This window comes from Carettochelys insculpta, chromosome 6 (genome assembly GCF_033958435.1).
Source record: "Carettochelys insculpta isolate YL-2023 chromosome 6, ASM3395843v1, whole genome shotgun sequence".
Taxonomy (NCBI): domain Eukaryota; kingdom Metazoa; phylum Chordata; order Testudines; family Carettochelyidae; genus Carettochelys; species Carettochelys insculpta.
In genome coordinates this window covers 24,388,472-24,411,061 of record NC_134142.1, presented here as the reverse complement: position 1 = coordinate 24,411,061, position 22,590 = coordinate 24,388,472, and the positions used below count along the sequence as shown (strand labels likewise).

General features: G+C 42.6%; 1 protein-coding gene across 1 annotated transcript in view; it reads right to left on the bottom strand.

Moving 5' to 3' along the window:
* Positions 1-22,590, bottom strand: part of BEGAIN (brain enriched guanylate kinase associated) — a 261,465-nt gene that overhangs the window by 183,125 nt on the left and 55,750 nt on the right. The window contains exon 4 of the mRNA XM_074996506.1: positions 18,307-18,335. Coding sequence (XP_074852607.1) covers positions 18,307-18,335 — 29 coding nt within the window. The remainder of the gene's footprint in view (positions 1-18,306; positions 18,336-22,590) is intronic.

The window sequence follows — 22,590 nt, the reverse complement described above, 5'->3', positions numbered from 1 at the left end:
ATCCTGATTAACTGCATCCTGTTTTAGAGCTGGAGCCTTGCATGTATTTACTTTCCCTGGAAAGGATATTGAGCTACAGTCTTATGGGCTCAGTGCAGGAAAGTTGGAGGGAATAGTGGTTTGGGAGCTGGCTATACATCCAATAGCCTAGGCCTGTCTGTACTGGCCCCAGTATGGAGTTAGGGGTTTTCTAACTTGCTCCAGCTGCCTGTGGTCCCTAAATGGCCAGAAACCAACTGAGAATGAAGGAGCCCTGTCCTACTTGCTATCTTCCCTGACACACCCGGTAAGCCTGGTGTAGGATCCAGCTTCTTCAGCAATTGGGATCTGTGCTCACTGGGATTTTCCAGATCTGCTGCTGCCTCTGCACTACCTGAGCTGTACGCAAGAGTGTGATTAAAAATGAGAATCTGACCCAACACCTCAAATTAAGTCATCTCCTCCCTCACAGACTGGCTGGAACATTTGAGTTGGACTGTTCCCTCCCCAACGCGTGGGAGCTGTGATAAAATGCTAACCTGTATTGTACAATTCATCCACTAGATGGCACCATGTGTAACATACTTTATGGGACCTGTTAGTATCTACAGCAGGGGTTTCAAACTCAATTCATCTTAGGGTCAGTGTTAGTCTTCAAATTCTTCTAGTGGGCCAGCGGGCGCCCTTATCTGGCACGGTCCTGGGGGGATGTGTGTCTCCGCACATTCATCCTTCCCCCCATGCATCTATGGAGGCCCCATGGCAGCCACCCCAACCATTCTATGGACAGGACAGTCACCCATACTCAGGTTAGCCTGTGGGGCCCCAGGAAGGCTGAGGCTGGCGGCAGGGATTGCGCCCACCCCTCTGCCCCCATGCATGCACTGCAGTGGAGGAAGCCACGGGGAGCGATGCAATACAACAGCTTCTTGTCTGCTATGCTGCTATCTTTTAGGTCAGCTCAATTGCTCCACTTCTCAATGGCTCCTGCTGCTGCAGTGAGAGTGTGTGCGCGAGTGGGGGGGAGACGGGCCTGACCCCTGTTGCTGCCCTTCACCAGCACCCTAGTAATCTCTGAGGCCACATCCCTTGGAGCAGTGTACTTGGGGGGTGGGAAAGGGTACAGGGGATGAGAGTGAGTGTTGAGCAGAAGTGGGAAGAGGCAGGGTGGGGGCAGCGCAGGGGCTGGCCTTCCAGGAAGGGTATGGACAAGCTCCCCTAGGGCTGCAGGGACTCGCATTCTGACAGCCATTCCTGGGCCAGATTGTAGAATTGCTCAGGCCATAGATCGCCCAAGGGCCATGAATTTGAGACTCCTAAACTAGAGTGACAGAGACACTGAGGTTCCCTAAAGAGAATACACATTCATGTGACTCTAGGGTGGAAGCTCACACCTGGTGCATGACATGGTGTCAAAAATAAAGACATCTTAACTGCAAGAGGAGCATAGAAGAAGAAGGAAAGCAACAGCAAAAGTTGCAAGGGGGAGGGGGAAGGCAACGTAGGTGGCAGGAGAGCTCTCGTCAACTTTCTTCTCCTTCTTGGGGGCATTAAATTCAGCTTTCAGGGACTTGCAGAATGAACATCTTGAAAGCAACATTTTTGCAAGTTTTCTCATTGCAACCAAACTCCAAAAAGAAACTGGAGACATGCAGGTATGCTCTTTAATTTATGCTATGGGAAAACCAGCTGAGCATATCTTTAAGTCTTTTACCTTTATTACTGAAGACTACTCAAAGATAACTGTGAAAGGGTTCTAGCTAGGTTTGATGTATACTTTATACCTTGCACAAATGTGGTTTATGAAAGGGTATGTTTTCACCAGAGAATTCAACGAGTAGGAGAATCTGAATCTTTTATCAAAGCTTGACATGTGTTGGCTGAAAACTGATTTTTAGGACTTCAAAATATTGTCCATATGGCTTGCAAATAATAATCTTTCATAGCAACTGCAATTTAAAACACTTATCTCTACACACCGCTATTCAAATAGCAAAAAACCAGTCTGAGCAGATGAAACATCAAAATAAAGAGCAACTTGCCAAAATTGAAATCAAGAAACTAACAGGCTTTGTCTACACTGGCAACTGAGAGTAAATGCTTTTGTCATTCACAGGTGATTAACTCCTCCCCCCTGCATTGATTGACATAATTTTTGCCCTGGCAAATGATAATGTAAGAAGTGCTTTGTCAGCATGAGTGTGGAGAGCTCTCTTGTTGACAAACAAGTTACTTCTGAAAGATGGAAGATTTTGTCCACAAAAATGCACACAAACAGCATATATACTGCCCATACTGTTGACAGGACCATATCGCTAAAAGTGATGTAGTGTAGACAAAGCCTTAGAAGCTGTTTTTTAAAAAAAAACACACAGAGTAAGTGCTAAAAGTAATTATAAGACCTTCAAGTCTGAAGGACACATTCCAGGCTAAGTACAAAGCCTTTCAGACTCTGGCTATGTCTGTACTAGACATAGAAGTTGACCACTGATACGCAATTTCAGCTATGCCAATTGCATAGCTAAAAAAGGCTTATCACTGGTCAATTACAGTGGCTGTCTACATGGAAGAAAGTTGACAGGAGCATTTCTCATGTTGACCTTCCTTAATCCTTGCCACAAGCAAGGAGTTTCACGGTTGACTTTGACCCTGGAAGCTACCATTTTGTGCATGTGCAAAACAAAACCATGGAAGATCAACCCAAGTGGGTTGATCTTCTGCCAATAGTGTGGTTTTAACCTGGACATGGAAAGATTCAAGGCCCAATGATGCACTGCCAGCCAAAGGTACAAGATTATGATAAATGCACAAAATATGGATATCTTGCAGCTGTTTGCACAAAAGTAGTCAGGGAATTGACTCATTACAAGCAATCATAAGCCATTGTTTCTTGGATCTACTAAGTGTGATGACAGTCTGCCTGGACAGTGAAACTTGAATATTCACAGACTAGTAACTTCAAAATTTCCTCAGGAACAGATGTGACCGTCCTCACACAGTGGATTTACAATCACCTTCAACCTCTCTCAGAGCTAAAGTCACCTGACAGTCATCACAGCTCTGGCCAGCCTTGGAGGAGTTCTGACTTGCATGCCCCTGTTCACTACAGAAACAAAGACAAAAATCTTTGCATTTAGAGCCCAGCAGAACTGTATCTGGTGTATCCTGATGGAGGAACTCACCCTCAGCTGAACAACACTTGCTAGGCAGGGGACAAGGCTTCCAAAGATCACTGAGTTGAGAGAGTTTGTGCATAGTATCTCTACTTGGTGGTGTGGGGGCTTATGCTGACTGGCAGAGACACCATTTGATCCTGTCTCTCTCCCTGGTTTAGTGACAGAGATCAGTTAGATTCCATTGAGAGTCTTGTTACACGCTGCAAAGCTGAAATCACTGATGTCTCTGTAAGGCCTACTTTGGGCAGGTGTTTTTGATACCAGAAGGCTGCCCAGTGTGTACTAGAAGTGAGGCTGCCACACTAATTACTGAGGGACGTGCTGAGTGGTGTCAGAGGGGGTCTTGAAGACATTTGGGTGGAGTGGCATAGCCAGCAGAGCAGCTGTCAGGGAGGCATGGCTGGCTGGTGGCAAGGAGCTGTTGGCTGACAGGGTGGCTGGTGAGTGCCTAAGCAGCCAGCTGTGTAAGGTGTCTCCTTGCCCCCTGCCATCCAGGCTGGGGAGTGATCGCTGGAGGTAAACTTTTGAACTCTGGGACTGCACTGACCAAGGACAGCAACTATGAGCAGGGTGCAGACAAGGGATGGGCATGTTAAAAGAACTTTTGGACTGCTGGACCTAGGAACCTGATGGGAAAGGGCATAATCTGGCTTACCTTGGGGAGTCTTTTGGGTTCATGGTTTGTTTATGAACCCTAGTTGTGGACTTTTCCCAAATTCATGCTGAGTTACTTCCCTCCTTTTATTAAATAATATACATCTCTACACTAATATTCTGTGACTGCAAGAGGGTAAGTATTGCTTCTTAGAGGCACCCAAGGGGTGGTGTGTGATTGTTCCAGGTCACTGGAAACGGGGCTGAAGCCAGCTTCCATGTTGAAAAGGAACCCCTAAATACTAAACCCAGCCCTGGGTGCTGCCAACTTTGACTTGCAGAAGGGTTACTTAACTAGTGGGCTGTCAAATGACCAAGTTGTTATGCATTCAGGTCATCTAATTAGAAAACTGGTATGTGTCAGAACCACTTAATAGACTAAACTGTACTGAACTTCACAGATAATGCTCCCACTAAGTTTCATGTTCCTGTTGTTTACAAAATGGAAGTGGGAGCGAGGTAATGCTAAACTGTTTTGTACTATTACACCATTAGGTAGAGCTCTGTACAACATGCTTTATCTGAGCTGCTAATAGTTAGAGTGATGAGTATATCATCTTAGATCGAATACATCTTTATGTGTAGCTCTGGTGTGGGAGCTCTGTAAACAATCTGCATCCAGTACATGACAGGAATGCTACATCTCTCATATTGGGACTGATTTCTGGTACTTCACTGCCACAAGTTTGTTTGGTAGGAAGATGAAAAGGGTCCAAGGTGAATAGGCCAACAAAAAGGACAACACCAGATAGCTCCCACTTGCTCTGCAATTTGAGAAGAGAAAAGCAGTGATGGGGATGGACAGCACGGTGGTCTGCTGCATGAGAGTATGACAAGAAGGTAGAAATGTCTAGTATCTAAGCTGGAGGTTTTCAACCTGTGTCCATGGCCATTTGAACAATTTTAGGGGCTTCCCCTGGAAAAAGCTTGAAAACTGCTAGTCTAGGTACATGTGACACCCATTTCTCTACCTCCGAAGCACTTCAGAAACTTTCATCCATTTTTCTTCAGAACACCCTTGTGTCAGGTGTTATTCTTACTGCACATATGGGAAATGGAGGGACACAGAAACTAAGAAACAGCTTTTTATAGCTATTCAGGCTGGTGAAGATGCAGATGGGTGCTTTTGAAAATCCCACTAGACATCTAGGTGTCAACTCCCTTTGAGAGATTGATATCCCATTCAAGCCTACTGGCATCTTTAAAAAATGCCTTTGAAAAATCTGGTTCTCAGCACCTTTCTGAAGGTAACAAAGGAAGTCTGTAGCAGAAGAGAACCCTGGTCTGCCAAGACCTAGTGCCTTAACTACAGAACTACCCTTCTCTCAAAATGATATTCACCCTGTAACTGTTGAAGGCACCTGTGTTTAGGGAGTCTGTCAACATAGTGAAGAGCCTGCGGCTGAAAAAATCCTTCAGGGGGCCAGAAGCCCAGAATACAGTTGAACTGCTATATGGTGGGGTAAAAGGGGAGAAGGAGAGACTGAGAACAGGATTCCTCATGCACTGCTTGTGATCTATTGAAGGCTGTTGGAATTGTGATCTATCACTTTGAGTGGGAAGGTTGCCTTGTCCTGCTTGCAGGTAGGCTGTGTAGCAAGGTGGGCCAGCAGATGTAAGAAGGGAGCTTGAGACATAAGCGCTTGTATCAGAGGCCTGGAATGAGGCAGAAGCTGTTGACAGACTAAGAAGTGCTAGTCACAGCACTCGTGCAATACCAAATATTACCAAAACATTCTGATATTGAGGATGGTACAAAAATCATTCCCCAAGGATAACAGGAAAACACTGAGCTCTCCTAAAAGATAAGGCCAGGGTGATAGTATGCAATACAAGTGTTTGATCAAACATGTACCAGATGACATCAGGGGGCAGCATTAATATGTTTGTATCAGATTATAAAAATATGTCACACGTTTGGGCAGCCTAGGAGGGTATGTGACAATCCCACCACTGATTTAACTGCATCCATTGTTATAGGCAAGCATGTCTTGGGCTGGTCTCCACTTGGGGGACAAAATCGACGTACAGCTCCAGCTACATGAATTGTGTAGCTGGAGTCAATGTACCTTGCATAAAGTGACCATCCGTCCCATATTAGGGGGGATGGTCCTGTATTTGGGATGCCAAAAAGCATAGGCACAGCTGCTGGTGGGAGTCACTTCCCCGAGCCTTGAGGAAGCTGGGGAGCGTGGCAGCTGCCACATCTCTGCTACTTTCCCAGGGCTCCCAGGGAGCACCGGTGGCTGCTGCCTCCTTCCCAGCTCCTGGGGGGCTTGGTGGAGCCAGGAGGAGCCACCTTCCCCCCACCTTCCACCCCATATGGTCACCCTAACCTTGCATCAATTTTCTGTGTTCTCCTCACAGCAGGAGGTCGATGGGAGAAACTCTCTCATCAACTTCCCTTACTCCTGGTGACTGTGGGGAGTACCAGGATTGACAGTGGTGCCCTAAGTCTTTCATTTAGCACGGTCCTACTAGGCACACTAAATCAAACCCCAGAAGACTGATTGCTGGCATGTCAACCAAATGTAAGTATATACAAGCCCTTAGTATCCTTGTAGAGTCTGCCAGGTACTATTACGGTGTTTTGTCAGCAGTAAACCTGTCCTGGTGCCTTTGTCCCTTTGTGGATCTTGTGGTCAATGGGTAGTCCACTTAAGGTCTGCCATGCTCGCTGACTTTGTAGGGCTAGGGCAGCACACAGAGAGAACACACACATGCAGCCAAACATCTGTCAATATCTCCCCATAGCAGAGTCCACTTCAAGAAAGACACAGCAAATTAGGCCTTAAAGAGCAGCCTGCATTATCGTTCTCAATTTTAAGAAATAAAATAGTATTAGGTTGCAACCTTCCATGAAGAACATTTCTGTTTTTAATCTAACATGTATGAGTGCATATGCTGTGAACATAAGTGTTATGTGCTGAGAAACTGAACTCTGCAGTGGCTCTGTACAGGAGTGTCAATAGAAGAAACCAGGAAGACTTCAGGGTGGTGAGATGGGGGTCAAGTACAGCACAGAGCTACTGGAAAGTCGACTAGAAATTATTTTTATGATCACTTATCCCTGGGTGGGACAAGGACCTGGCCCGGCAATGTGACTCCTGAGTGAACCCCTGTATCAATGTAAAGTCCCGCTGAGTTCAAAGGCACTGCAAAGAACCCACACTTTGCAGGTTCCTTGCCTATGACTTCATATGTAGCTTTCTCATGAGAAAATGTGGTTGTCCCAGCTTTTTGAGCTGTGGTTGCCTGTCCTCTAAATAAGTCAATGTGAGAGATCATTGCCTCTGTGGCTAGGATTATTATATCAGTGTTCCTCATTTTTATTCTGTTTTCAGTGTGTCTTGCTCTCATTTGATCTTTCATGTGTGTTTGCCCTCACGTCACTGTAAATCAAAATGATAAAGCGCCATGGCTGCTAGCAATCTGAGACTGAATCAAAACTGAGAATATATAATTTATTTAAAATAAAAAAGATCTCCCCACTTTAATAACATTCTGGCTTATAATGTTGCAGAAATGTAAGGCTGGAAGAAGGGACCTCAAGAGGTCATCTAGTGTACTGAGGCAGAACCAAATGTACCTGGACCATCCCTAAAAGCTGCTTGTCTAATCTGTTCTTAGAAACCAGTAACAATGGGGGATTCCTCAACCTCCCTTGGAAGCCTATTACAGTGCTTAAATCATCTTTAAGTATAACTTTTTTCCCCCTCACTGACCACCCCGGATGTTTAACCCAAATCTCTGTGTTTGCAAATTAAACCCATTATTTCTCCTCCACCTTCAGTGGACATGGAGGGCTGTTGATCATCCTCATTGTAATAGTCCTTAGCATAACTGAGGACTGTTAAGTGTGATTATATATGGAAATTTCCTGTACTATTCTGTGGAAGATTCTACTGTTTGGTTGGCAGGGACTACAGGTAACCTTTCCAGGAGCAGATGTGATAGATGTGAGATCTGAGGTCAAAAACCTATATGGAAAATGTCCTAGATCAGCATTGACTTTTGGGATGATATATGTTACTTGTATCGCAGAGGTAGCCATGTTAGTCTGTATCTTCAAGAACAACAAGAAGTCCTGCGGCACCTTATAGCCTAACAGATATTTTGGAGCATAAGCTTTTGTGGGCAAAGACCCACGTGGACTTCCTGGGGAATCTCTATGGAGAGGTTGATGCAAAATCTTCAACTTTGATTATGCAGTAAACCAGCTGTTTCAAGGTTTAGCTTGCAGGAGAGGGTCATTGTCTGCTGATCATCTGTTCTGAAAGTCCAGAGCTATATAAAGAAATCGCTGATCTGCCCAGTTTCTGGTCTGCTTCTGGACCTAAGACAGAAGAATTTGTAACCATGGCAAAAAACCATTTGTGGGCTTTGAAGCACTAAAGCCTACCACAGTCCTAAATTGGATATGGGAATGACCTTGGACAAATTGTTTAGCCTGTGTGTAGGTTCTTTTATTGTTTTTTGTTGTAGTTTTATTTTATTGTTTATAGTTATTGCCTTTCTCTGTAATGCTTCTACCTTAAGAGAAAATGTACTTGCTTTGAAGGGCCTGTGTAGTAACTTTATAACTGTGGACACTACACAGGTCACAGTCCTCAGAGAGAAAACAAACTGGAAGCCTTTTAAAGCAGTTGGATTTCTGGGGGTTCACTGTGTAAGACAGAGAGATGTGGAGCCATAAGACTTCTGGTCAGTTATCTAGAAGCTGGAAACCAAAAGTGGATGCCCTTAGTGGACCAAAGTCAAGAGTATTGCTGCAGATGCCCTGAAATTGTGAGAGTCAGGTTCCCCCTCCCCTCTGTTTTAACACTAAACACACCCAGTTTTTCTAAAAGTGGCATGCTGATAAATGGCCCAAAAATGCTAATGAGGCATGGATGTAAATTCCCGGTGCCTCATTAGCGTAGGGTCACATGATTTGGAGTCCAAAAGAAGCTCTTCCAGCCTCCAAAATAGCATGTAGATGCGAGGCCCCTCGGGGATCTTCCGGAAGGCCCCTCCTTCCCTTCCAGAAGATCCCCTAGGGGTCCCACCTCTACATGCTGTTTTGGAGTCCAGAAGAGCTTCTTCTGGACTCCAAATCATGTGACCCTATGCTAATGAGGTGCCGGGAATTTACATCCATGCCTCATGAGCATTTTTGGGATGTTTATGAGCATGCCACTTTCAGAGAAAGTGACGTGTAGAAATGGCCATTTTGTTCGTTGGCCTCCACTGGAATTTCTCCAGTTTGTCCATATCCTTCTTAAAGTTTGATGCCTACAAATGAATACAGTGTGCAATTACCCACAGTGTCTTACATACAACTCTCCTGTTAACATATCCCACAATATTGGCTTTTTCAACAACTGCATCACATTGTTGACTCATACTCAATTGGTGATCCACTATAAACCCAGATGCTTTCTGCTGTGCTACCACCAAACCTGAGGTGGGCAGTAAGCTGGAGGCAGTTCATCAGGGTTAGTCCCTGGTGGCCCACTGGTGCTATACTTATCTTTGTGTCCACAGGTATGGCCCCCTGCATCTCCCATGGCTCAAGGATCACAATTCCCGGCCCATGGGAGCTGCAGGATGTGGCGTGGATCAGGATGCTGTTTTCTGCAGTTCCCATTGGTCAGGGACAGTGACCCACAGCCCACAGGAGCTGCAAGCAGCCATTCCTGTGGACATGTAGGTAGGTAAATAAACTGCTGGTGGCCTGCCAGAAATTAACCCTGGTGAGCCACATGCAGCCTGCAGGCCACTTATTGCCCACCCCTAACATAAGCAATTATTCCTCATCTTGTAGATGGGGATTTGAATTTTTCTTTCCTAACTTTGTACTTTGGAGAATTGGCCTGAAATCAAGATGAAATTAAATACAATGAAATTAGCTCACTCTGATTTCTAATCTCATCCTTCAGAGTGCTGTCAACCCCAGTGTTTAGTGTCACCCACAGATATTATTACCATACTATTCCCTCCATTAATAATTTCATTAATGACTTGGATAAATAGTGCTATGCCCAGGACAGTTTCCTGCAGCTCCCCATTAAATATGTCCTCCTATTTTGATAGACAACTGTTGATAATTGCGCTAAGTACAATCTTATGACCAGCTTTTGCATTCCTCTTTTATGTTTTATATCCACCCACTTTAAAAGCTGGCTTTGATCATGCAAAAACGTCTTTGCCTAAATCCTCCACTACTGTTTGCTATTGGGTTCTCACTGTGCAAGGGTTCATGATTACACTTTTCCACCTATCCCATTTCTGGTTGCTATAAAATAATCCAGTGGGGTTGCAAAGCATTTATACTTTGGTTATCCACTTACATCTATATGAAATCTTGAAGTATGCTACATGTGTGCATGAATTTGTTTTTGCTTAACTTCGAAGAACACATATGCTACCATTTCATTGCTACAGAACAAGAATCATAGTTATAGTATGAGTAATGTATCCTGATGGGCAGTTGTCTGGTGGTTAGAACTTCTGTTAAAGGTACATGTGTAATGTCATTTCTAGAGTATATGATTGCCTCTGACATTATATTTAAATATTACCTTGATGCAGCACTTTCTCATCTTCCTCCTTACTTTGTATCTACATTAAGTGGTTTAGCAAATTGTCAGCAAACGCTACTATAACCACTCAATGTTCTGTATCTGTGGACCAATATAAAATCTAAGTTTGGAAGTTATTTTAATGTTTGCTGTAGCTTAGTAAGGGTATGTCTTCACTAAGTGGAAGATCAACACTGCCATGGTCAATCTTCTGGAGATCAGTTTAGCACATTTGTTATGGATGGGCTAAATCAAACTCACAGGGTGCCGTATCGTTGCAGGTAGGAGGAGCTGATGGGAGAGTTTCTCCAGTCAACCTCCTGCAGTGGAGCCATGCCAGAAATTCTACTGAAAGTACATTGACTACATCTACACAATTCTCACAGCCGGAGCTGTACATCATAGGTTGAATTTCTTTTGTAATGTAGACTTGTTCTAAATCTCTCATCTGTATGCTTAATGCTACATTAAGCATAAAGAGCTGGTGGTGTTACCTGCACATTTGTCTCTAAAAGCATAAATAATGTTTAGCCCTTCAAATTTCCTATACCAAAAGCTAAGTTTTCGGAAGGAAGGAAGGACCAGGATTGCCATTCAATACTACATGGCACCTTCTAGCTTTTACACCATCTCTAGGAAGAGATTGTCTCCTTGAGAGGGAGACATCCATCAAGAAATGAAACATGCTCACCAATTTGCTTGTTTGGATCACCTAAGAAAGCCCCTTGTTCAAACTTGACCTTTATGCCAATTGGTATGGTTATACACAAGGGCTTCTATAAAGAATTTGCAAATACTTCTATAAAGAATTTCACATAATGAGTTAGCATACATTGAGATGAAGTCAGTTAGCAGTAAGACTGTAGAACTAAAATCACGTGTAATGAGAATATGAATGTTGTTAAAGAAGATGGAAAACATTTTTGGTATTCTTATTTTTAGAGGAGACCATTACTGAGAGCTTTGTCTGGACGAAGTTTCACACACTTCACCTGAGCAGCAGAATGGTCACACATATACAGCTAATTAACTTAAAGATACTATAGCCACTTAGAAGAGTGCTGCCCCTAATGGAAAGACATCTCTCTGACTTTGTTCAGGTTACACACACTACTTCATCTCCCAGACATGAGTTCTGGAAAGCATGTCTATATCTCTTACTGATTCCTTTCAGTACTCTCCTGTTCACTGTACCCTTATGTATCCTTGGGCCTTCATTATAATGTTATGTAATTTCAATCTTGTTGGATTTTAACGCCCCACCCCCATCACAATGGGAGTGGGTGGTGATTTGCTGTATTCCAGACTTGTTTTTTTTTCCCTTCAAGTCAGTCCATCTGGACTTACTCAAATGTATGTTAATAGCTGGTCTGTAAATCAAAAATTAGTTTGCAAATTAAATTGTCAAAACCTTGACAATTAGACAACTAGAAGCATGTTTAGACTGTTCCACAGTTCTGACTTTAGGAAGGTGAACAACAATGTGCACCCAAGAGCTGAACTGTAACTCTCTTGTGTGGCCGATGAGAGTGAAAGAATTTTCCTAGTGGACATTAATGCAGCCTGGTTTGAAGAGGACTCTGTTAATGTGAACTAGGAACCTTTTTAGTTTTGCGTTTGCGGAACCCAATTACAGGAGTTACGCTACAATGCTCCTGTGAGTGCTTCTATTCAATATCTCTAGAGCAAACCATGGAGTAGCATAGAGGTGCGGTAGCACAGAGGTGCCTTTAAATTGGCAAATATAAATGTCTGTAACAAAGTAACAGAGACAGTGTACCATCTCTCTCTTCTAATAGTTTTGCTGCAACAAGTAATTGCATCATAGTTAACAGTTAAGTTAAAACAAAGTCTACTCTGTCTTGGTTAGCACAGTGGACTGTTCCTGTCTGTGAACTGAGTATGAGCCAGTATTTGCAATCTGTGTCCTTAAAAACAGAAACATTTCTTGCTGTGGCTGCTGATATCAAATTGGTAAAACTCTTTACTTTGGCTTGACTGCTAACTTGCATTTCTCCAGCCACCTTTTGATCAGAGGTACTATCAGATGACACTTTCAAACTGTGAGGCTCAGGCACTACAGGTTGTCATCTATACATAATCAGACTTGCGTACAATTTCCTGAATTTTATTTTTACAGAGGAAAAATAACTATTTTCTAGAAATAGCTTCCATGAACAATTTTTTTCCAGCTGTAGAACTGATTTAAAAAAACTTCAGCCACGAAAAGGGGACACAATTATCTCAACGTGTGTGAAAGAATGTTCCTTTAACCAGCTGTACTAACAATAATAATGCTCAGTCATGTGCTTCCTCTCTTCCCACCCTCTGTCTCCACCAGGCATTACCTATAAGGCTGGATCAAGGAGGCACACCCTTTCCTCTGTGACTCACTGTAGAGCTCCACTACATAGGAGATTAGCAGTACAGGGCTCACTCCTGAATCAGTTCAGTTCTTTGTTCCACTCAGTCATCTCCCATGACCACTCTCTCCTGTTCTACCTGGTATACCTCAACCTCGTCTTGTCTCTTTCTCTCTGTCAACTTTTCTGCTTTCTGGATGCTTTTAATTGCCTCATATTACTTCTGCTTGTTCCATGTCTCTGCGCAATAAGATTTTTCCCAGACATAGAACAAGAAACTGCAACACCTATGTTAACAGAGGGGATAATTAACCACTGGAGCAATTTACCAAAGGTTGTGGATTATCCATGACTGACAATTTTTATATGAAGATTGGATTTTTTTTTCCTAAAAACTATAGTCTGGGAATCATTCTGGGGACGTTCTACGGACTGTGTTTTTGTAAGAGCTTGTACTAGGTCAAGAATCATCCCTTCTGGCCTTGGAATCTATGAAAAAACAAATCAAAAACAACAACAAAAAAGCCTGACTCTAGCAGAGAGAGTGTAATGTTCTGTTCCTCCATCCCAGGGAGGCTTTCCCTGAATTCTCATTCTGTTTACTGTCTGTAACATCTCCTTGAGGATTTTGTTATAAGGGATAGAGAACTGAGAATTTAGAACTCCTGTGAGCAGCATTAAATGGCACAGCATTAGGAAACACCAGTGGCTTCAGAAGCTCATCCCCACTAGGGTTCTCACTGTTGCTATCACTGCTAGAACTGCCCAATGGGGATATTTTTGTTAGAAGCTGGAGGGAGAATGAGCAACCTACAGAGTAGAGCAAGGTGGAATGGCAGGAACTTAGCGGCAGGCAGATATATGCATTAGCACGGGAAGAGAGTAGTAACAAGGGCTGGAAAAGCAGCATGGTCTGGCACAGGGGTGTGCAAAGTGTGTGGGGGGTGGGCCCTCTGGACGATACTTGAAATTTCATGGGGGTGAGTGCAATACAATTGGCTGCTACTTCTCCAGTTCATCCACGTTGTTAAAAAATGTTGAAATATGTTACTGTTTTTATGTGTGTATTCACACTTATATACTGATTAACAAAGTTTTTACATTGTATATACTTATTTTCTTACACATGTCAAAAGTTTGAGGTTTTTTCATATAAACGTAACTGAAATTTCCACTGGTTTGGATTACATTAGACAGGTTAGGGGTGGGAGGGGGAGGCTGCTAATTGCAGGGACGAAAAGTGGGGCCTGACATAAAAATTTGCTTACCCCTTGTGTACATGACATATGTGTCCGGTTTTTTTGCTCAATTAAAATGAGAGCATCTCTCCAGTGCTCTAGGAGTTTTTGTCCATCTTTTAAAAGTGCACTAATCAATAAGCAGACCTGTCAGATATCCTAGATTAGCTCAAATCCTGGGTAATAAAATACAATCTATGAGTTCAGGAGAGACTGGTTCCTAGCACTGGTTCCGTAAATGTAAATTGTGGGCAAAGGGGAGTTCATCTCATTTTTGTCATCTTGAATGTTAAGATCAAAGCTGCTCACCTCGCAGGGTGGTTGAGACTGTAGGAGGTTCACAGAAATGATTGCATTGAGTTACTTTGACAAATTGTCATGGAAGTCCTATTACTTTTATAATTATTGCAACAAATGCTAAAAAGAATATGAAAATCTCATTTGGGAACCAACCACATAGTTACTGCTCCATGGGCTATGATTAAACTAATTACTTGTCATGATCTTGCTGTACCAGTGATGTGAATAGGAGGTGCAAAAAAGGCATTTACCAGGTGGAGTCATCTTGTTTCTGCATTCCATGGGTCTGAAATTGATTCCTAGTGTGTCTGGACTGCCATTTTTAAATTTACGGATATTCTTTGATACCTTTTACTCAGGCTGAACAGTATCTGAGTGAACATATAGTCCCAATGATCTTACTAGGATCCCTGTAGAAAAAATATTATCACATGGGGAAAAGATATCAGAATCTGGCCTGTGGTTAGAGGTTTGAAAACAGATAAAGTAATTTTGCACTGTGAAGTGATGATCTTTTACGCAAGGATATAAAAGTACTTTATAGACTAAACTTCACAACCTCTGCAAAGTAGGAAACTATTATTACCCTGTAGCTTTGAAGGGTGATGAATTGAAGCATAGAGATGAACCTCCCCCACAGTGAACCTGTAGCTTACAAGGCAGCTTAACTCCTGAGTTCTGCCTCTCTGTCCTGGCTGAACTGGGGATCACTTCTGACCTCTGAAGCTGTGTGCACAATTATATGAGTGCCCATATCTTGATGCACTGAAAAAATGATGTGCAAGGCTGGAAGCATGAGAAATAAAATAATTATGTAATTCTAAATAAAATTGTATTTAATTTTATAGATCATCCAGAAAATTTGTCACTCAGCTAGCACAGTAGTAACCAAAATAGAACAGAATATAATGTACATTTCAAAATTCTACAGTGTTACATAGCATGGGTTTGAAACTTCCAGCCATTCTTGGTAGATACTTTTGAGCAATGAATCTTAAACAAAAACTGCTTGAAAGGTTGTACTCAGAAGTAATTAATGTGTAAAGTGTCTGTATAAACACGTACACCCAACCTACATAAATGCGGGTCCCCAAGAGGTTTGTGATTAATAGTTAGCTTTACTTCCTGCCTAATCTATTGGTACTTCCAGCTATTGTAAACTCTACTCTATACTGCTAAGAATTCTTCACAGGGTAACCATTTCATTTAGCAACTATTCTTGCTGAAATTTTATAGAAGACTGACATGCTTCTACTTCTGTAGAAATTTTGAGACTAAATACTGATAATTCACCACTCTCCTTCTCCTGCTACCCCGTCGGCCCGTCTGATTGGAATTCTTGCCCACAGCACAGGTTGGTAGGGTACAACACAGAAGATCAACACCCTGGCCCATCACAGGCCACAAGCGTAATTCTTATTGAGCTATGGGACGTGAGCTGTATCTGCTCAGTCATCCTAGTTCCAAAACAGCCCAAGTGGCCTTAGGCTGTTATTCTCCTTACCTAGCTAAGCTCAGCTGCTGGTGTTCTACTCCACACGACTCATATTGCCACCAGACCTTGCCAGCTGCTGATGTATGACACCTCCCTGTGTGGTTTAACACCCAGTGGATGGGCAGGAGTTGATAACAAGCAGGGCAAAACACCTCAAAAGTGCAATGTGTGCATGTGTGAGGCAGGATAGGAATGGCTCCCATCATGATACTGTGCTCGTTTCTGAATGCCGTCCATCAAGAAACCTTCCCAGCTACAAGCAGTACTGCCTTGTGTCCTGATAAAACCAAGGCCACTGACCTTAAGATGCTAAGCCCACTCCACCTGTGAGTGTATGAGACATTTACAGCTGCTGAAGGCCAGATCTTGCAGGACTTGTGGGTTCACTGAACCTTTGAAGTGACAGTGCTGTAGTATTTTAACGTTTCATTTTTCAAAATGCTGAAGGTGGATAGTTTGTTCTGGGTGAGAGAAGTGTGACTGGCATGACCCAAGCAAAGTTCAGGCTGCAGCAATGCCACTTAACCCCAAGTGGCTCTGCCAAAGAGGCCAAATCTTGAACTACTGTCCACCTTCTGAGACCCTCGTGGGCAGAGTGTGTGCATGATGAGTTATATAATGGGAACAAAGGCCTGCTTTGTAAAATATTATATCTAACGTGTAAACAAACAGCTATCAATGTGAAGATGCTGTTGTACAGGCTGATCCTGTGTCCACTGAAGTCCGTGGCAAAGCACCCACTTACTTCAGTGGGGTGACATTGGACTGGTAGCGTTTGACTTTGTCAGCTGCCCCGTGCACAGAGTAACTAACTTCAGAGGAGTTCTATGTGGATAACAGCTGAATATCCATTCTCCCAATGTTTTATCCTTAGGTTAATGTTTCCTAGTCAACTGCTAAGTGTCTCTTGTCAGAGCAAAATTTTTCCCTCATTGCATATATTTATGAACTCATTCTTCTCCCAGGCTCCACATTTTATTATTTTAAATATAAACAGAGCTGTGTTTATTAAAAGTAGACTCCAAGACATGCTTAGGGAGAAAACTATTTGTAGATGTCTCCATATCTGGGCACACAGGTACAAAATCAAATTATTTGCTTGCACTTTTAACCAATTTGTACCTCAAAATATGGGTGTACATATGTCAGAGATGTTTATTTCAATAAAAGTTGCATTTAATTCAGGGTCAAATCTCAAGGTTCTTACTCAATCTTTACTCAGGCAAAACTCATGTTGACTTGAGAATTTGTCCCATTTATTTATATTCTTTTGTATATAAATAGCCATGCTAAATCACAGCAGTGTTTTATCAAGCTGATAGATTATAACCCTTTGAGTCCCATGAGACAGCATTGCATGGAAATGTAAAATTAGCACTATCTTAATTAAATTATATCAGGAACATTCAAAATATACATCTCAATCAAGTGTACAAGAAGAGTTGATCTTTCCCACTCTTTTACAACTAACACACAGGCAAGGAACTGTTGTGCTTCCTTCCCATAATTCTTTAAATGCTAACTTCAAATCTCTGGGTTCTTACAACTGCACACTATTGCCTTTCCCTAGCTCTTCCCAGAGTACTGTAACTTCTCTTCATTTGCTTAAGACACTTAGCAGCTTTTTTCAAGTTAATAAATTTAAGATTTGTGCTTGGTCAGTTAGCCCTCCTGTTCATATTGCCTGAGTAGGTCCCGAGAAATTTGAGCTTGCTAACTGAAAACAAATTGAGAGTCTACTAGGTATAACTGGATGTGAAAATGAACCTTGTAAAATGCGTTAAGGATAGTCCATAGTTTCCCTACATCAGCTGATAATGTTTGCAGATTGTATTTAGCAGATTGTATTTGATTTAAAAATGGCTACAATTCATACTCTTTTTTTTCTTTGCAACACATACAAAAGCGATATACCCCCCTCATCCCCACCCAAAGGCAGGCTTATAGTTGGAACATGAGATGTGAAACTTACGTATTTATAAAGCCATCTCCCTTTGCTTAAAGCAGGGAGCTGTGCTCATCAACTGGTATAGTATAACATTTGAAACACAGAACAGACAAGATTTATCTGGGTAGTCCAGAAATATAAAACAGAAATGAACACCAATATCACAGCATTACACTGAAACAAACCACAGTAATTAGATGCTTTGAAGTCAAATCTATATTTTCTTTAGATTTTTTTCATGAATTATTGGTCCACCTTTCTAATTAAAACAGAAGGGCATACTCTTGCACTAAATGGAAAAGTGACTACAACATTTATATAATCAAATACACTCTGCATCTGGTAATGAAAACATGTTTGTGTGTAGAATGTCTCTTCTGAATTAACATGTCTGCAAAACAGATTTACTAGCCTAACCACATTCACTTTCTATTGTCTCTAACGCACAGCTCTCTTCTGCCACATTATCATGCAATCCAGTATTTCACACCCATCATATTAAGCAAAATATTCTGAAGATCCTATATCACCTGTAGTGCACTAGAATATTTCTTGACTATAATGAGATGTAAATAAACTGTCTGACTTACCTTATTTTCTCCATTTCTGTCGCAGAGGCCTACAAGAAATCAAATAATAGGAGCAAGTGAATGAAGGAAAACATTCACTCTGCAGATTTATGCATAGTTTAGGCTTTCCAAATGGCTTTTCGACAAGTGTCTACAAAGCAACAGAAAGCAATCCCCACATCTGCATTAGCAGAAAATAACATGGACAGCTTAACTCAGAAATAATGCAGCACGCTGCAGAAACACTGTATACCCAGGAGCCATGGGCAACAGAATGACTCAGTTGTAGCGTTGAGGCAGAAAATGAAAAAGCAAGTAACAGGTTACTGTGCCTATTGGATTTCAGAGGAAAAAGTTGACATGCAGAGCTAGCGTGTGCATGGTAAGCATTCTGCTGTCTGTTGATATCAAGTGATTTAATCTTGCACTAATTTGAGTTCAATGTATCTGTTTCACAGATATCTAGACAGATGGAATGGACACAAGCATAGCATCCATAGCAGTAGCTTTAGCTAATCAGGTTAGTTGTTCCAAGTAATATTCTGTCTTTTCATTTAGCAGTTCAGTACCTGTACCCTTTACATTAACCCTTTCATACCCTTATAGCACATGCACAGCTTGGAACGCCTTTAGAGCTTTCTTTTCCATTTACCATATTTCTAGCACATAATTCTGCTAACCCTTTGATTTCTGTTTACTTTGGAGGTAGCATAGAACTGTTTATTAACTCTTTGATGCCAGTTTACCGTACCTATAGCTTTAAGCCCTATACAGATGTGACTCATGCTTAGTCCATCACTAGCCAAAAATTTCATTAACCCATTGGATTTCTGTTTACAATATATATGCTACAGAACATGGTTAACCCTTTGACTGCTGCTAATTCATAGCATAGTATCTGATTAACCTCCCTCATTTCTTTTACATCATAGTATGTTACTAACCCTTTGGTATCCTAGTTGTCATCATCATCTAGTGTAGACCCTCAATAAATGCTTTGAATCTTACTTACCACACCAATAACACAGAACTTCATTAGCCTTTTGTGCTCATGTTTTTGTAACTAAGGAATGAAAACTCAGAGCAATTCTGCAAACCCAAGGTTTTGAGGTTAATTTTACTTAAATTACAGCATTCTCAAATCTCTCACGGAAAGCATTACCTCTTAATCATGAGTTCTTTAACATTATTGATTGACTAAGCATTGTATTAAATATAAAACAAAAAAATTAAAAATGGGTAAATGCAAAAGTAACTGTTGGCAGAATTTACTTGTCAAATAGCCAGAAAAATATTCAAAGTAGCAAACTGTTGGTTTCTCTTTGTTACTTTTTTTCCCTTCTGTTCATATACGTTTGACATGTGCATTAAGTCACCAGTCATGCCTGTGGGTACATAAAAATCTCTGAGGAAGTGTATGAAGAATCATAAAGAATCTAGTGATTCATTCTTTACTGTATCCTGGTGTACAAGATGCCAGCTGCAGGAAAAGCCCTTTCTGGCACCATTCTCATGCATGTAATGGACATGATGGAGTCACAGCATGCTTCCTGAAATCCTGGGTCAGTAGTAAAGCCTATATTGTGCTATTAAAAATTACCTTGGGGTCCAGGATTGCTTTCTCTAAACTTAATAATCCTGTGTTTGTGCATTTTGCATGAACTGGGTAGTTTAAGTGGGGCTTGTCTAAAGAGTGTCCTCTGAGGATTTTCTTTGGGTGTGGAAAGTTTTGTGTGTGTGTGTGTTGGTGTCATACGGGTTATCATTTGATTTTCTACAATACTACCATCAAAAAGACTCTGCAGTCAAGGAAGACCAGAAAAAGATCTTTTCAGGGCTATTCAGTACAGGTTGAACCTCTCTAATCCAAAAATCTCTCATCTGTAATAATAATTTTTGTTAGCTGGACAACCACTTATCATGAATGCAGCCCCGTTTCCTGCCATCCCATGAAATTTGTTTCCAGCCACCAGTCCTAGCTGACCTCCAGCGGTCTGGCATCAGTCAGATCCTGCCCGTGCCTGACTAGACAAAGAACACCAGTTTCAATGGAGAAGGTGGGTATAGATCCCCCTACCTCTTGCATGCTAAACAAGCACTCTACCATTTGAGCTAATTCCCCTCTGGACAGGTTCACCTACTCTGACCATGAACTGGAGAGATCACTGTATGCAACAAGGTACACATGCTGCTAATTTTTGCTGGTACCAGGGGAAAGTTACTGACCTTTAACTTTATTCATGGGCTTGAGGGTCTAGTTTTGTCAGTGTCATTAAAAGGAAGGACTGAGACACAATTGTTCTGGGCCCCTTTTTCTGGCTGTGCTACTGACCTAATGTGTGAATTTAGGTGAGAGATTTACTTTGTGGTGTCCCGCTCCCAGGTTACCTCCTCTGAAAAGTAGAAGTAAGCACACTTACAGACCATACCTCTCAGAAATGTTGTAAGGCTTAATCTGATACTTTTGCAAGCCACTTTTGAGGGGCTACTATGGAAGGGAACACAGGACCTCTTGTATTTAGGGACCTGCACAGGACCTGTGAGTTCCCGTGAGGTAGGTTTTAAGATGCCGGATTTCAGTTAGTTCAGTCAATTCACACTTGGCTCTGCAAAGCGATTTAGGTGTTGAAATCCTCAGCACTGCAATGTTTAACTTCTAGGCACCTAGAAAACCACAGGAACAATCCTGCCATCCAAACACACTGGCTTAGGTGCCTAAGCTTCTACACTGAATGGGGACAGCTAACTGCCTAAGGGCTTCTCTACACTTACCTAGAGAGTGACACTCCAGTACTCAATCTCCTGGGATAGGGGTCTACAATCAAAATACTGAGAAAAGCCATTTTTTTTCAAATTCAGTTACAAGATCAATACTTCAAGAGCTGCAATGCACGTGTATACGAGACCATTTTTAATAAATAACATCAAACCGTACTCTTTGTAACCCCTATTATAAGAACAGCGCACACACAATGATTTGTACCAGTTAGAACGTTTAAGTTACTTTCACCCCTGGATTGCAGAGCAAATATGGACAAGGAAAATGCTGGATTTGGGGATAAGCTTTTAAGTAAGAAGGAGAAATGTTTGCATCAGCCCTCTATGCTCCTTCCCCCCAATTCCCAGGCTCTACCCCCCACCCCGGCCCACAAACCCACCCCCCCATCTCAAGGCTTTACCTGCCTCAGCCCCCAAATCAGCCCCCCTTTCCCCAAGCTTTACCCCCATCCTGCAATCCCCCCACATCCCCAGGCTTAACCCCTTTCAGCCCAAACCCACCTCCCCCATCCCCAGGATTAACCACCTCAGCTGACGAGCTCCTCCAGCTGTGTACACTGCTGCTGCTCCTCTGCAGCTGCTGCCTCCTTCGCAGTGGGGCTGCACAACTCCAGCAGGGGCAGACTTGGCCACCCCTCCCACTAGCTCTCCTGCAGGCTTAGCACTTCCGCCACCTGCAGCACGGGCGGTTCCCTGCCCTTCCGCCACTGAAATAATGGAACCAATTGTAATTGGTTTAATGTCTGGATCCCTCCCGTCGCCTTGCCAGATGGTAAACCAATTAAAGTTAGTTCCATTATTTCAGTGTGGCAGAGCAGGGAGCCACAAGAGGAGTCAGATGCTGCTGTGGAGGTGCAGGCTGCCGACCCCTGTGCTAGGGGTTGATTTAGTGGGTCAAGCAGGGACATGCTAAATCAAGTGCTTGTCACTCTCCCATTGCCCAATGTCCTCTGTGGGGTTGAGAGTAGTAAGGGAAGTCAATGAAAGAGTTTCTCCCATTGACCTCCCACTGTGGGGACACTGTGGAAATTCAGCTTTAGATACATTGAATCTAGCTATGCTAGTCCTGTAGCTGGAGTTGTGTACTTTGTCTACTCTCTCCCTACGTAGAGACTTGCTCTGTGAATGGGAGCCATAAAAAGCAAGCATGTTTGGTGGGAAAGCTGCCCAAGCTAACCAATAGGCACTGTCGACCAGAAGGCTGGGTGCTAAACCCACCTTTCTCACAGAGTGGGATGCCTTTCTTGGCTTGTAATCCAGGGCCAGGAGCCTCTCCATTGCAGTCAAGCTGTTAAGGTGCATATAGGGGCGCAAGTTGTGCATTATGGGCCACTGTAATTCAGAAAAATCCTGCTCGACTACTGCCTAACCCTATAGGTACCTAAACTCACTTGGCACCTACATTTTCACAGTAAACGATCTCTAGGTGTCTGAGATTTTACCTCTGAGCCTATACACTGCTGCCTCATTCTGAGTATCTGGACATCTCAATTTAGATGGGTGAATGCCTGTCTCATCCATGCTGCT